We start from the raw sequence: 14987 nt of genomic DNA on the forward strand, positions 1-14987 counted from the left end.
TCAGCGCCTCTTATTTTTAAAAACCGAGCACTCTTTGACAAACAAATGGCCGGGCAGAATGACGTTTTGCAAAAGAAGCCTTTGCAGAATCTGAATTTTCACTGCACATCGTTTGGGTATTTGGGACAGAAGGTGGAAAACCCTCCTAAGCAGTTTGGGACTAGATGTACGCAGCGAAGAGCCAAGGAAAATGGTGTTTGAGCTATAAAAACAACTGCGTCCGTACCAAGTGGAGAGGGGCCAGCCAGTCTTGAGCGGAGCTGCTGTGGTATTGATCCTTCAGAGCAAATCTGGTGTTCTTGGTCTCCAGCCTTGTGAGTGGGAGTAGGCAGAAATGATCCTCAGTGTCAAATGAGAAGAGCTCCTTTGCGGGTGCCAAGGATTTTGCACGGTTGCTCCTGAGCACTCTGCCATCATGAAATGAGGGCGGGGGGGGGGGGGTTGGGGGGGCTGCAAGCATCTTTGTGAGCTTTAATTTGCATGCATTAAATTAAAGAGTTTTGTAAAATGTATGTGTTGGCAGTTCTCTTTTTAATGTGCTATTAAGCTGAAGGCAAAAAAGGGAAAGAAAATGAAGAGGGAACAAAGGAAAGGAAATACACCCCTTTCCCAAACCTTTCAAAGAAGACATCAAATCCATTGGATATTTCATACCTATCCTGCCTGCATCTTTGCTAAAAAATCTCTTTTGAAAGACTTCATTTATCCCGAAGTTATAACTTGACTTCAGAGGAGGAGAATAATAATAATAATAATAATAATACTTTCAGTTTTATTTTTTTATCGTCGTCTTCTAGCTTGGGGAGGAGGGGGAATTGCGTTTGGGAACTGTGGTTTGGCCAGCTGAAAAAATCCCTTTTCAAACAAATCCTGTTTTGTTTTAGCCACTTGATTGGGTTTAAATTAAGTCTGAAATGAAAGCTGGGATTTTTGAAAAGGCCCTCCGAACCCTTCCTAGCCTGTTGCTAGCGAATTCTCCCACAGCCACTGGCAGAGTCGGTCTGATGTCACAGAATGTTCCCGAGATTCTGTCTGGTGCGGGTGGGTGGGTGAGGAATGTGTCACACAAGCAGAATATTGACAGATACTGGTGGTGTGAGAAAAGTTAAGAGGTCAGTGGAGTTGGGAAGAGCTCATCCCTGTTCTAAGCACCCATAAGAGCCAGTGTGCTTCATTGGAGGAAATGGAATGAAGAGGAAATGGTGTGATCCAAACAGACAGTTTCTATCCTACCGCATAGTTTTAAAGCTGAGCACCAGCACCTTAAATTGAGTTCCAAAGCAAACGAGTACCTAATACTTCTGTTTTAGAATTGATGCAATGTAATTACACCTGGGTCTCAGTTGCAGCCACACAATCAATATATTGCAGTAAACCAGCTGAGAAATTGCCAGAACATGCCTCAGTTCTCCCCTTAAAAGCTAAGGCAAGAGAACCACAAGGGGAACTGCTCAAGAAAATAAAAAGCTTTATATATATATACACACACACACACACACACACACACACATGCTTTTTTCTCGTTTTGGAACAAGGCACATATCTCAGATTTTACAGAGGAGGGAAGAGAGGAACAGGAAGCGCAAAGTGTCATTTTTGCATCCAAAATGGGACTTTGCATCACCTCCAGGTATGAAAATTCCCATTTGAATGTGACAGCAGTGGCGTAGTGTGAGGGGTGCAGGGGGGGCCGGCCGCACCGGGCGCAACATCTGGGGGGGCACGCTCGCACTCGCAGCTCTCTGCCCCCTGCTAAAATCCACGGGTTAGGGGGCGCAAATTACTTGTCTTGCCCCGGGTGCTGACAACCCACACTACGCCACTGTGTGACAGAGAAGGTTAGAAAAAGTGTGACCAGAGGTTCCCCTTCATGTCAACTGTAACATCTGTGTTAAATCTTAAAAGTGCCTGCTCCAGATTCATTACAGTGGTACCTCGGTTAAGTACTTAATTCGTTCCGTACGTCCGTTCTTAACCTGAAACTGTTCTTAACCTGAAGCACCACTTTAGCTAATGGGCTAAAGCAAAGTTCTTAACCCAAGGTACTATTTCTGGGTTAACTGAGTTTGTAACCTGAAGCTTATGTAACCTGAAGCGTATGTAACCCGAGGTACCACTGTATTCACCTGGGTATAATGTTACATGGATTTCAAAATGGATTTTGATTTGCAAAATGGTTTCTTAAATGGTTTGAACAACCCAAGAATACACATACAATATCTGAGCTTGATTTTTATTTTTATCTCAACCTTCGCAATGATTATGCATGCCAAAACACGGGAAGGAAAACAGTAAGCCAGGTGAAAATGAGCGAATGGTAAAAATCTGGGAATAAATGTCAATTCTTAAATTAAAAATTACACTAAAGAATCAGGGGGTTATAGGGGAGAATTGGAAGGGTGGAGATTATTAGGGCAATATATATTTAAGAAAGGAGTTGGAATAACCAAAGATGGAGGAGATTCATGTTATCACATTTAATATTTAATTTAATAATGAAAAATTTATAAGCAGACTTATGAAGTATAAAATATTTAATATTTATTGACGTTTTATAAGTGGCTATTTATATGAATATCATTGGTGAGTTCGTTTGATTTTATGCGCATGCATGCTTCTATCTAATATCTTTCTTTTAGTGAGAAATGTTTTTAGCACATGAAGATTAGTAAAAATAAACTTACTAAGGTTTACAATTTTTTAAATAAAATGTACTACATTCTTAATGCAATACATTTTTTAAAACAGCAACAATTGGTCCTTTGCCAATTCCACCTGAATGTATTTTACCGTTGAAATATTTTGGGCTATTTTTGTTCATATATGGCCTCATTTTCCTACAATGGATAATCCAGCTTTAGGAATTGTGAGTGGCTTATAGCTGAAAGGTGTTGTCTTTGGCTAAGCGGATCCCTCTGTTTTCACATGCCAAAAAACAGCTTTTTGTCTCAGTCTGGAATGAAGTGGGGAGACAGACAAGCACTTTTGAAGCCAGGATGATGGAACAAAGACAAAATAAAATGTGAATGATAACAAGCTCTATTCTCATTCTCTCTCTCTCTCTCTCTAGGAATCTTTCCAGTAACAAGATCAGTGTTTTAAACGTCGAGGCATTTGCACAGCTGACTTCCCTGACAAAATTGTGAGTGTCTTGTTACATCCTTTAAAATCTTGCAGCATTTAAATTTGCCTTCCCTTTTCTGGTATTTGGCAAGCCTCCTGTCACCCAGGCCTGTGTGTATTCTGTGATCCCACCGTTGACACCCTGCACTTAGGAAAGGTGGGACTGAGCAGGGATTAAGTTCACATTTAAAGGCGAACATGTTTAATTGGTACATTCCAACACAAATCCCAAACACAGCTGCCCTTCAAAATTTGCACTTCTCCGAACGTTGCAATGTCAGCCAAGTGATGTACACAAAAATGTAAGGTGCGCAGAAAAAACCACACATTATTGAAAATAAGTAGGGGAAATTACAGTAGGGGAAATCATTTTGCAAAAATGTGATTTAAGGCAAAACTGCATGCAAAAATATGTGTACTAGGAAGAAATTCACAAAAAGACGTTAATTTTCATGAGGATTGGAAAAAAAATCACCAACTGATCTGGAAATGTGAATTTAAGACTGGAGAAATGAGAAACTGACGGAACAAGAACTGAAAGATTTGCTCATCCCTAGGAGTGAGTGAGTGAGTGCTGCATTCATCGTGTGCGAAATCCCTGCTTTAAATTTTAAAAGAAAACTCTAAATGCTGTGACATTGAGGTCAAAAGTATAGGGACACTTTGGGCTAAGATCAGGGGAGGGGAACGAGGTTCATGTTGTTCAGTGGCTATTCTGCAAGAAAAGGAGCTGGGCACCTTTGCATGATCTGTACAAAGCACAGATTTCGTTCTTTTCTTAGTGAAGAATTTGCATTTCATTAATGCAGAATATTGACTTCTGTTAGCATGGAGCAGAGCCTGAGGGCCACATTTCCTCATGGGCAGCTGTCTTAGGGGCCGGATGCCAGTGATGAGAAGGACCAGAGGCAAAAGGGAAAAAAATACATTGTTAAAAACTAATTTTTCGGTTAGATAACCGCATCACAAAATTCAGAGAAGAGCAAACTTTGAAGGATATCTGTGCACTGTTTCGCATGTTGATTTGGGAAGTGCAAATGAATTTCTCTGTCACTCAGCCCTGCATCCCTACCGCAGAATGAGGTTTTAAAAAGCAAAATGGGCTGTGATTTGAGCCGCTCTGGTTCCCTGGTTTCCTCAGAACGTCGTTACTCTAGCGAGCCAAAGCCTTTGCCCTCTATTCATTAAACAATATTATCCTTCTTGAAAAGGGAAAAAGGAGAACAGTGTTGGATGGGCTGTCAGCCCTAAGTGGTCGGTTGGGTGGACAGACATTTTTGATGCATCTTGGGGCTTGTTGGCTCCTGGTGCAGGAAAGGAGAGGTGGTTTAAGGAGAAGACCAACGTAGCCAAAGACAATTAACTGCAGTTTCATACTCGGGGTACCTTGGTCTGAAAAAGCCACCAAGGCTGGCATCCCACTCTGGGCTGAAAGCCAGTGTCAGCTCAGACGGAGACCAGCTCTAAGGGCTTATATGAAAAAGTGGGATTTAAGGTCCAGACAACATATGACATTAAACTTGCTTTTTAAAAGGCCTAATTAGTTCTCACCATTTTCTCTCTCCTGCCACTTTCCTTTCTCCCCTCGCCCACCAAAAAACCCCCAGAGACTTTAACCATTTCCTCCCTGTGCCATTTTCCTGCCACAAACCACCTGGAAAAAGGGAACTTGCCAGATGGTGGACCTGTGGCAGGAAAATGACATTGCAGGGAGCGCGGGAAAGTGTTATTAAAGTCCCTTCTCTCCATGCATCACATTCCTAATCCTTTTTTTCCCCTGGAAGTTAAAGAGGGTAGTGCTAAACATGCATCTCTAAAATATGACGTAACATGTAGTTTAAACCTATTTAAAGGTATTTAGGCTGTTGCTAAATTAGCAAGGACTCTGATTCCTTTCTCTCTTGTTTCATTCCAGCTGATATGGGGCAGGATGTGGGGGTCTGGGCAAGAAAACAAAGCCTTTTTGTTCACAAGATAATACTCAGGATAATATTGTTCTTTGTCTCTCCCTGACTGCAGAGATATAAGCAACAACAAGATTTCTTCATTACAAGATGGAATATTTGATAATTTATTTAATTTAAGTGAAATGTAAGTCTGAGCATGCTAAACTTCCATATCTTTTCAAGAGAGTATTGTTTCTTTTCCTCCTTTTTCTAATGTAATAGTGCAGTGGGTTTATTGCATTTATAGTCCATATTTCATGCCTGCCCCTCAAGGAAGTCAAGGTGAAACTCATAGTTATCTCCCTCACAATTTAATCCTCACAACAACCCTGTGAGGTAAATAAGGCTGAGAGGCAGTGATTGGCCCACAAGGTCACCTAGTGAGCTTCATGACTGAAAAGGGATTTGTTTGTTTTAAAAAAAAATAATTTTTTATTCGTTTTTCAAGCACATGATAAAGACAAAACAAGACATACAGAAAAAAAGAAAAAACAGAAAGCAAAACACAAACAAAAACATAAATCAATATAACTTTAAAATCATGATTTCATACCCTTCTTTCTATTGACTTCCCCATACCTCCCCATCCCTGCATCCTTGTTTAATGCTTCTTTAGCAACCCTTTAGTCGATTATCTTAATTCCCTTTCATTAAATTTCCTTAATTTTTTTAGTTACTGCTGCAATTCTCTGACTCTTACCCCCTGACATCTTAACATCCCTCGATTTTACAATAGTTATTAAGGTATATTTTAAATTTCTTCCAGTCCTCTTCCACCGTCTGAAAAGGGATTTGAACCCTGATCTCCCGGGTCTGACACCACTACAGCACTTCTAGTGTAGGGCTGCCATACGTCAACAACTTTTGGTGTTTTCCTGGTTTGTTTTTTTTTTTTTTTTTTTTGAAATATGGCAACGCTGTTCTAGTGCCACCTTTGTTGGCAGCAGCTGCAGGGACCCTAGAAAGTTAATCTCTAAATTACACTCCCACATTTCCATCCCACTAATCTTTGGTGTGTAGCATTGCAGAAAGTAGGTTCACAGCAGCAAAGAAATTTCCCATTGTTTCTTTAGCTCTGACATTTCTGAGGGCTTGCCATTAACGTGCCATAGCTTTTGACAGACTTTGTCATAATCCTTTGGAAACCTAGTAGAGACATTGTGTTCTCTTCCTAGGCCAGAGAAATCCTGCAGCAACCCATCCAATGTGAAATTGCAAGGCACTTATAATTTTTTGGGGGGGGGGCAGGGGCGGGAATCCTGCATTCTGCTTTATAAGTAACAGCGGTTATTGGTAGGAAAATAATTTTTTTATAAGGCTGGCTTTTGCTTGTCAGGAGAATGTGCCTTTCATCTCACTCCTCTGCCTGCTTTCAGAAACTTAAGCCTAAACCCGTTCCTTTGCGACTGCCGCCTCGCCTGGCTCCCCCGCTGGGTGGAAGAGAGAAGAGTGAAGATTGTGCGTCGGTCAGAAACGAGATGCGCTCAGCCTCCTGAGGTGGCAAACGTCCCGCTCTTCAACGTGTCGTTCAGCGACGTTACTTGCGGTGAGGCTAGGACAGGAGATGCCAACATTTATTTGGGCCGATGGGCACATTCAGAATGTTGAGTGAGCGCCACCAGTCACAAAATGGCTGCTGTAGGGTGTGGCAGAAGACAAAATGGCGGCCACACCAGGGGTTGGGAAAAGGAAAGAAAGAGACAGGGCCCACAATGTCGTGCAAGCGTGACTTATATCAGCCACCCCATCAATGGGGGGAAAGGCGCCTCTCCTCTGTTTGCTATGGATGGGAGGGTGGGCACTATAGTTGAAAGTTGTTTTTAATACTGTAACCCACACTGGGAATCTGGGTTGAAAGCTGGGAAATAAATAAATAATGGTGGATTGATAAAGTCAGACCAATTCATGGTTTTCTTTTTATAACGGGAGACATAAGCATGTTGGTCCAAGAAAGGGAATGTACCAGTCTGGTATGCAAGTCTGGCCTGTCTCCGAAGTACGTTACAAAAATAGATGCCTTTTAGTCCCATTTTATGAAGTTCCATTGTGCTGCATTGAGATAAGAAAATCAGCTTATCAGGCCTCTTCTAATGTTTTTTTTTTAACCAGCAAAAGTGGGAATATTTCCCATATAGGGAAGTGAGGATTATGTATTTGTTTTACTTAGAAAATCCATGGGGTTGTATTCAACTAACTTTTTATTCGGAGTCAACCCACTGAAATTAGTAGACCTAATTTAAACCCATTATTTTCAATGGGTCTACCTAGACTAGGACTGACATTAGCTACAACCCATAAACTGCTTGCTCAGAAAGTAAATTTTAAGAAATAAAGCCAAGCCATTTGCAGGATAGCAGGTGCCACACAGACAAAGCAGCTCATCGTTGACAGTTCAGAGAATGTTCCAGCCAGGCAAAAGCAGCTGAGGAGGCTACAGATTGGGGCTGGTGAGGGGTGCATCTTAAGGCATGTCGCCTGCGAGAGTTCTGAGGGCCTGATAGAGAATCCTGAAGGGCCGCATTGAGCCACCAGGCTGGAGGTTCCCTGCCTCTGGCCTAATGACTTGAGAACTATAATTTGGAATTCCGTATTTATGTGAGACCTCATTTGTTTTGTCCTCTCTCTCCACCCCTCCGCCATTTTTGCAGGAGCTGACTACATTGCCTGCCTGACAGACAACAACACAGGTGTGGCCGATTCCATTGTCCGATTCACCTCCACCCTCCCTCAGAACCTGACGGAAGAGACATGCGGCGCTTTTTGCTTTGTTGGAGGGCAGGACTACGCGGGCTTCAGCCATGAGGCGCACTGCCTGTGTGGCATCGCTCTCGAACCAAACTCTTCCTCGGACTGCTTGCCATTTTGTGGCGTGCCTCCCACCGGGCCTGTGTGTGGTGGCCCTGCCCTCATTCCGAGTGTCTTCCCGGCACAGCTGCCCATTTCTTTGGTGGGGCCTGATGCTCCTTTTGCCCTTTACCAAGGGGTAGCTTTCAGCGTCTGGGCCCCAATTCCCATTGACACCTTTCGGTGGGACTTTGGGGACCACACAGGCCTTTTGAACACCACCAAGACAACTGCCCTCCACCAGTACACGTCGCCTGGGCAGTACAGCGTCACGGTTGCCATCTTTGTCGGTGGCCGGTTGACGTCCGCACAGACCAACGTCACGGTGGTGGCAGCCCCAGAGGAGATAGAGCTTCAGTGTCCTCGTGTGGTGAAGACAAATGAAAGTTTGAGGTTGCAGATAAGGAATCGAGGGGGAACTGACCTGTCAGCTGTGTATAGTATCACAGCGCAGGAGAAAGAGTCCAGACAAAGTGAGTTGAATATTGTCTGATGAGGAGAGACAGAGCTGGCAACTTCACGTTGTTGTTGTTGTTGTTGTTGTTGTTGTTGTTGTTCTTCTTCTTCTTCTTCTTCTTCTTCTTCTTCTTCTTCTTCTTCTTCTTCTTCTCAATTACCCACCCTTCATCACAAGATCCCAGGACAGGTTACAACAATGCAGATATACAGGGTATATATATCTGTGTAAGCCATACGTATAGTAGGCCACTGAAATTAATGGACATAACTAATTGAGGTGCATGAACTTAGAACTTAGGCAGCATTCACTTTTAAAGTGCTATGATGCCATTTTAAACCGTCATGGCTTCTTCCCCCAAAGAATTCTGGGAGCTGTCGTTCATTAAGGGTGCTGAGGGTTTTAAGGAAGTCCAGATTCCCCTCACAGAGCTACAATTTTCAGAGTTCCCTGAAAGAGGGATTGATTGTTAAACCACTCTTGGAATTGTAGCTCTGAGCAGGGAACAGAGAAACAGTGTTGTGCAGTGGCTAGAATGCTGGACTGGGACCTGGGAGACCAGGGTTCAAATCCCTCCTTAGCCGTGAAGTTCACTGGACGACCTTGGACCAGTCACTGTCTCTCAGCCTCATCTACCTCACAGGGTTGTTGTGGGGATAAAATGGGGTGAGGGGGAACTATGTACACCACCTTGAGCTGCTTGGAAGGAAAGGTGGGATATAAATGTAATTAATAAATAGGGCCTCTTAACAACTCTTGGCACCCTTAACAAACTACAGCCCCAAAGAGTCTTTGGGGGAAGCCATGATGGTTTAAAGTGGTATACCACTTTAAATGTAGGCTGTGAATGTGGCCTTAGGGTTAAATACAAGCCACAATACTTACTTACTTACTTATTTACTTACTTACGTAACTTATTTATTAAATTTGTATACCGCCCTGTACTTGCAGTTCTCAGGATAAAATCAGAATATACAACCACAAAATACATAATAATAATAAAATAACCCCCCCCCCCCAAACAACCCAATAACATTTGTCTCCTGTAGAATATGGACTATATAATGAAATTACACCCTTTCCAATCATAGCTACTAGTAGCTACTAGTCAAGCTACTAGATCACCTGGGGTGCTAAAGCAGCTTATTATATAGAAGTGAATTGGATAAATTCCACTTTAATTTATATTTGAGGTGACAGGATATTATGGAGACATTTGTTGTATATTACAGAGCAGCCCATCAAACCGTTATATTTAAGCTGGCAGTTTTTGCCAATTCTAGTTTCCCATAAGACTTCAGTGAAATGTGGTAGACACAAGAGATGCACAGAACTTGTGATTTGAGAGTGATTATGTCAGGAATTTCAATTTTGACATAAATAAAGTTTCTTGAGGAAATGCAATAAAGACCAATGATTTTATTGAACAGAAATAGGAAAGTGTGTGTTTGATTCATGTGAATATTTATCTGCATATGTACACACCATTTTATAGTATAGTTAAATGAATTTATTAGAAAAGATTAAGGACTGCAACTTACAGGTATTTTTATGAGCATTTAATTTAGAACAACATTTTATTGAATCAAGTAATTAACCCCTAGTTAATTATTTCTGTTAGTGTTAAATTCAACGAGCAGGGTGGGGGTGGAGGTGTTGCCTAGCAACCAGGCCAGGCCTAGGAACCAGGCAGAGTGGCCTGTTATTTCCTGAGATATCACATGCCCTGATTGACTGTCCACTTGTGAGGGGGTTTCTCTTCTGTGTGTTTCATTGAATGTCTCCCTGCTCTCTACAAGACCTGGAGCAACAAAGGCAAAACCTCTCTATTACTTTCTCCTCAAATTATACATTGTTTTTGTCCAGTTTTGCTCAGTAGAGAGTTACTATGATTTCTTTTCTCCCTATACTCATCCACGTTATTTAGGTGACTTTTGCTAAAATAAGCTTTGCAAGGTAATGCTCTTCATTTTGGCCTTGGCTGCCCTGGGGTTCGTCCATGACTTTGTTGCCATAGCTTGGTCAGGAAAGACAAGAGTCTGACCCTTGAGCTTCCAGGAAGCAGCCTGAACATTGACATGTTGATTATTCTTCCACAGCGGTCCAGCCAGTGTGCCCCTTGGATAGCGTGGTCTTCCCTGGCAACAGCCACTGCTATTGGCTGGTGGCGGAGAAAGCAGAATGGCCGGAGGCTCAGCAGCATTGCTGGGAATATGGCAACGGTACTCTGGCCTTCGTCAGCAGCCCCCAGATCCAGAGTTTCTTAGTGTCCCGCGTCACCAGGTAAGTGATTAAAAGATAGATGGTTCTTTAATTACCTGCAATAAGGTGCTACTTGTTGAGGTTAATAATAATAATAATAATAATTTATTTATACCACACCCATCTGGCTGGGTTTCCCGAGCCACTCTGGGAGGCTTCCAACAGAAAACTAAAATACAATAACCTATTAAACATTAAAAGCTTCCCTCAACAGGGCTGCCTTCAGATGTCTTCTAAAAGTCTGGTAGTTGTTTTTCTCTTTGACATCTGGTGGGAGGGCGTTCCACAGGGTGGGTGCCACTACCGAGAAGGCCCTCTGCCTGGTTCCCTGTAACCTGGCTTCTCGCAGTGAGGGAGCCGCCAGAAGGCCCTCAGCACTGGACCTCAGTGTCCGGGCAGAACGATGGAGGTGGAGACGCTCCTTCAGGTATGCTGGACAGAGGCCATTTAGGGTCAGCTCCAACACTTTGAATTGTGCTTGGAAACATACTGGGAGCCAGTGTAGGTCTTTCAAGACCGGTGTTATATGGTCTCGACAGCCGCTTTGTTAAGGTCCACATTCGCATCATACATTTAAGGTACTATGATACCACTTTAAACAGTCATGGCTTCCCCTCCAAATTCTCTGGCTACAGTTGCAAGAGTAGTTTAACAGTCAAGCCCTCTGTTAAACTCAGGAACTCTGGGAACTATAGCTCTGGGAGAGCGATAGAGGGTTCCTAACAACTACCAACACCCTTAATGGATTACATAGACACAAACATAGCTGCATGAGGAGTATCTACCCATGATAAACACCTACCCGGAAGCGCAGGATTGTGAACATGAGATTCTGCTCTTAGCAAGGGACCAAATTAGACTGGCGGCAGGAGTGTTCTTCACTCAGTCATCCAAAACCCATTAAATTTTGTTTCCACTGATAAAGAGCATCTCCTCCTGTTCCCAGCCTCTTAAATGATTAATTTATTGCACTATTTCATCTTCTCCTTTTCAGACTGATTGCCAGACTCCCAAAGTATTACGGACGCATTGCAGGCTTGAGTCCTGACACTGCTGAATCTGTCTGGCAGATCTGTGTGCAGGGGGCTGGTGACAGGGGAAAGAACACATTAAGATTCAAGATGCCATGTCACATTTAATAATCAATGGAATTACACCGTGCTCTCTCTCCACCACAGATCCCTTCACCTTGTATTAATCATGGCTGTGCGTGTGGCATTATGTGCTGCATTGGTGGCTAACACATTATCTTGTCATTGCCAGAAGTATGTTCTATCTCTAGTGTCAAGAGGCAGTGAATGCCACTGAATACCAACTGCCAGGAATCAAAAATGCGGAGAGTCATGTTGCACTCAGGTCCTGCTTAGGGGCTTTCCGTTGGGGCATCCGACTGGCTGCTCTGAGAATGGGGTGCTGGACTAGATGGGCCTTTGGTCTTAAGTAGCAAATCCACTTCGAATCCCAAGTTCCCACTCTGTTAATAGGAGCCATCTGTGCTAGGGTTAACCACAGTTAGGGCTGATGCAGGCGTACCACCCTACTAAGGTTAAAGCAAACTATGGGAGGAATGTAGAAGTGGACACATCAACTTACACCCATCTCATTTCATTGTTGCTGGCGCTCAATCATAGATCAATCCGGTTTTGTCTGGATGTTTGGAAAGAATGCATGTAAAGTTCACATTTGAATTGTACATATAGATACATGTGATACGGCGTGCGTTATTGAACCCGTTCCTTAAAACGATGTATTTTCCAATGCTTTTCTCTGTTCTTTACTTTGAAATATGTGTTTAACATGCATCTAACTGTAAAAATGTGTGTGTGGAGGGGAGTTCCATACTTTTTGTGCTCTGAAACCGCACTGCAAAATCTGAAGGAGTGCAAAATCTGATCACGTGTTGGGAGCAATCATCGAGCAAGCTCCAGATCCATCAAGTTGGGCCAGTCTGTTGAAAAAAGCAGACTGAACGAATTCCTCCTAGAGGAGGGGAAGAGAGTACACGGTCCCATGACACAGTCTTAGGTCAGAAACATTGCCTCTGTATCAGGCCTGCCTTTCCGTGATTTCATCAACCTCCAGCCCTCTGTCACTTTAAAGGCTGCATTGCTATACCATAAGTTTCCTCAAGACTGTGCAATTTGCTTTGGCTCTGCTCAATCAAATCCTTTGCAATTTGGCACCTATCCTGCCTCCACCTCATAGTGGGTGGAATCGGCAGCTCCTGTTGAGCCTTCCTAGACACTGCCAAGATACAGGACGTTCTACTTTATTCCTCTTTATTTCTTTCCTTCTTTGGGCGTCTCAAGACTGTCAAAGTGTTTTGCAGGAAGGATTCAAGCGCATACCAGGAAAGTTAGGTTTATGTAATTCAAGTGAATTTAGCGCCACAGAGCCACGTAAAAAAAGAGAGAAGGGGGACAGGCCAGTGCATTGAAAAGTGTGGGGTGAACAAATAATTTGTGAACATATAACATATTGTAAGGCATTGAAACACCCTGCAAATAAATCATAGAGTTGGAAGGGACCTAAATCTCCATATACAATGGTACCTTGGGTTACATGCGCTTCAAGTTACAGACTCCGCTAACCCAGAAATAGTGCTTCAGGTTAAGAACTTTGCTTCAGGGTGAAAACAGAAATTGTGCTCCGGCGGCGCGGCAGCAGCAGGTGGCCCCATTAGCTAAAGTGGTGCTTCAGGTTAAGAACAGTTTCAGGTTAAGTACAGACCTCCAGAACGAATTAAGTACTTAACCCAAGATACCACTGTAGTTTAACCCCCTGAAATCAGGGTTCAGTAAAGGCCAAATATAATCTAACTTTTGTTCAAGCTTTGTGCAAGCAAATCAGCACTAACGCTCAGTAAACAGGACACCTGGAGGAGTTGTCCTTTCTTTTGTTGACTGCTTCTCATTACGTAGTTCACGATTCATCCGTCTGGAGGAAAAACAGCCAGTTTCCTCCGGCACTGGGCTCTAGCCGGCATCTGCTCAAATACCTCACAGACAAGACTGAGAACATCTGTGTTTTATTCCCTTCAAAGTCCTTAACACAGCCTTCCCCAGCCTGGTGCCCTCCAGCTGCTTTGGACTACAACTCTCTTCATCCCCCAGCCAGCACCCCATCTGGTTTATTTCAAGAGCCATGCTGGCGAGGGCTGATGGGAGTTGCAGTCCAAAACAGCTGGAGGGCACCAGGTTGGGGGAAGGCCACTACCCTGATGAATCTTTTTTCCCCAGCTCAAGGAGGCCCAGGCCCCGAGACCATTTTCCTAACTGGCCCTTCTTCTGGATCCCAGATTTGGACTGTTTTCAGGGTTGGAGTCTGAGATTATTGATACGTCCAACCTTTGGTTGTAGAGTCACTAAGAGTCACTGGCCAGTTGCCCTCTCGGCCTTTGGGTTATGTCCAGTGCTAGTTCTGCTCTGAGGAGATCCGTTGAAATTGGTGGGATTGAACGCTGATTTGTGTGGGACTTCTCTGAGTAGAACGTAGCTGAATACTGCCTCTTTGATTCATGTGCAGGCTGGGGTGTTGCTCTGTATTTTTTTATTTTATTTTTTGCTGGATGGGCTGAAGGCGGAATGAAACCCCCCAAGGGAGGGGATGGGGCGCAGTGGGGTGAGCTCCTTCCCAGCTGCCGTGCGCCTTGCTTTCCCTCTCACCCCTGCCCCGCGTCCCAGTGTCATCTAGGTCCTGGTATTGCTGTATTTATTTGATCTGTTCTATTAGATAAACAGGGCGCAAAGGATTCCAAGCTGATGAAGTTTCCTCCTCCCGTCTGTCCAACCGCCCCCTCCGCCCCCCGCTTCTAGTTCAGTGATAGAAGATGAATTGGTGGAGCTACTGAGCATTTTCTTGGAAGGTCCTTCACATACTCAGTTTCTTGTGGGAAAGCAACTGCGGAAGGAATCTGTTTCCCATTAGCCTGTGTGGCAGCCAGAGAACCCTCTCTCCATCTCTCTCTCTCTCTCCCTCCGTTGATGCTTAAAAAAAAAATGTTTATAAAAAATATTTCTTTGCCACCCACTCATATCAGAATCCAAGGTGGAGCACAACGACAAGTACTGACCCAGAAGACATAAGAACAAGGCAACGCCTGAAGTCTTTCTCCTCTTTTTCTTGCTGTTCCTCTTCTTCAGCCCACCCCCACCTCTCCTCAAGGTGTTGAGGTGCTTAAGGAAGGAAGTGCTTGATGGGGAAGGTGCCCACTTGGGGTGAGGGAGAAGGTGAATCTACCTAATCCACACTTTACGAAAGAGTAGGTGAATGAAATCTACACTTCTCCACATTTTGCAATGCTGTTTTCCAGCCAAGTGACGTGTACAAAAATGCATGTACGGGGGGGGGGGGGG

The 14987-nt window shown here is 43.7% G+C and overlaps 1 protein-coding gene across 2 annotated transcripts in view; it reads left to right on the forward strand.

Annotated features, from left to right (window-relative positions):
• The window catches only part of PKD1 (polycystin 1, transient receptor potential channel interacting), a 108576-nt gene that overhangs the window by 34721 nt on the left and 58868 nt on the right, over positions 1-14987 (forward strand). For both annotated transcript variants that reach the window (XM_079952727.1, XM_079952726.1), the window contains exons 2-6: positions 3071-3142; positions 5143-5214; positions 6446-6615; positions 7718-8386; positions 10470-10653. In XM_079952727.1, the coding sequence (XP_079808853.1) occupies positions 3071-3142; positions 5143-5214; positions 6446-6615; positions 7718-8386; positions 10470-10653 (1167 nt within the window). The remainder of the gene's footprint in view (positions 1-3070; positions 3143-5142; positions 5215-6445; positions 6616-7717; positions 8387-10469; positions 10654-14987) is intronic.

Source organism: Podarcis cretensis (assembly GCF_951804945.1).
Source record: "Podarcis cretensis genome assembly, chromosome: 14".
NCBI lineage: Eukaryota > Metazoa > Chordata > Lepidosauria > Squamata > Lacertidae > Podarcis > Podarcis cretensis.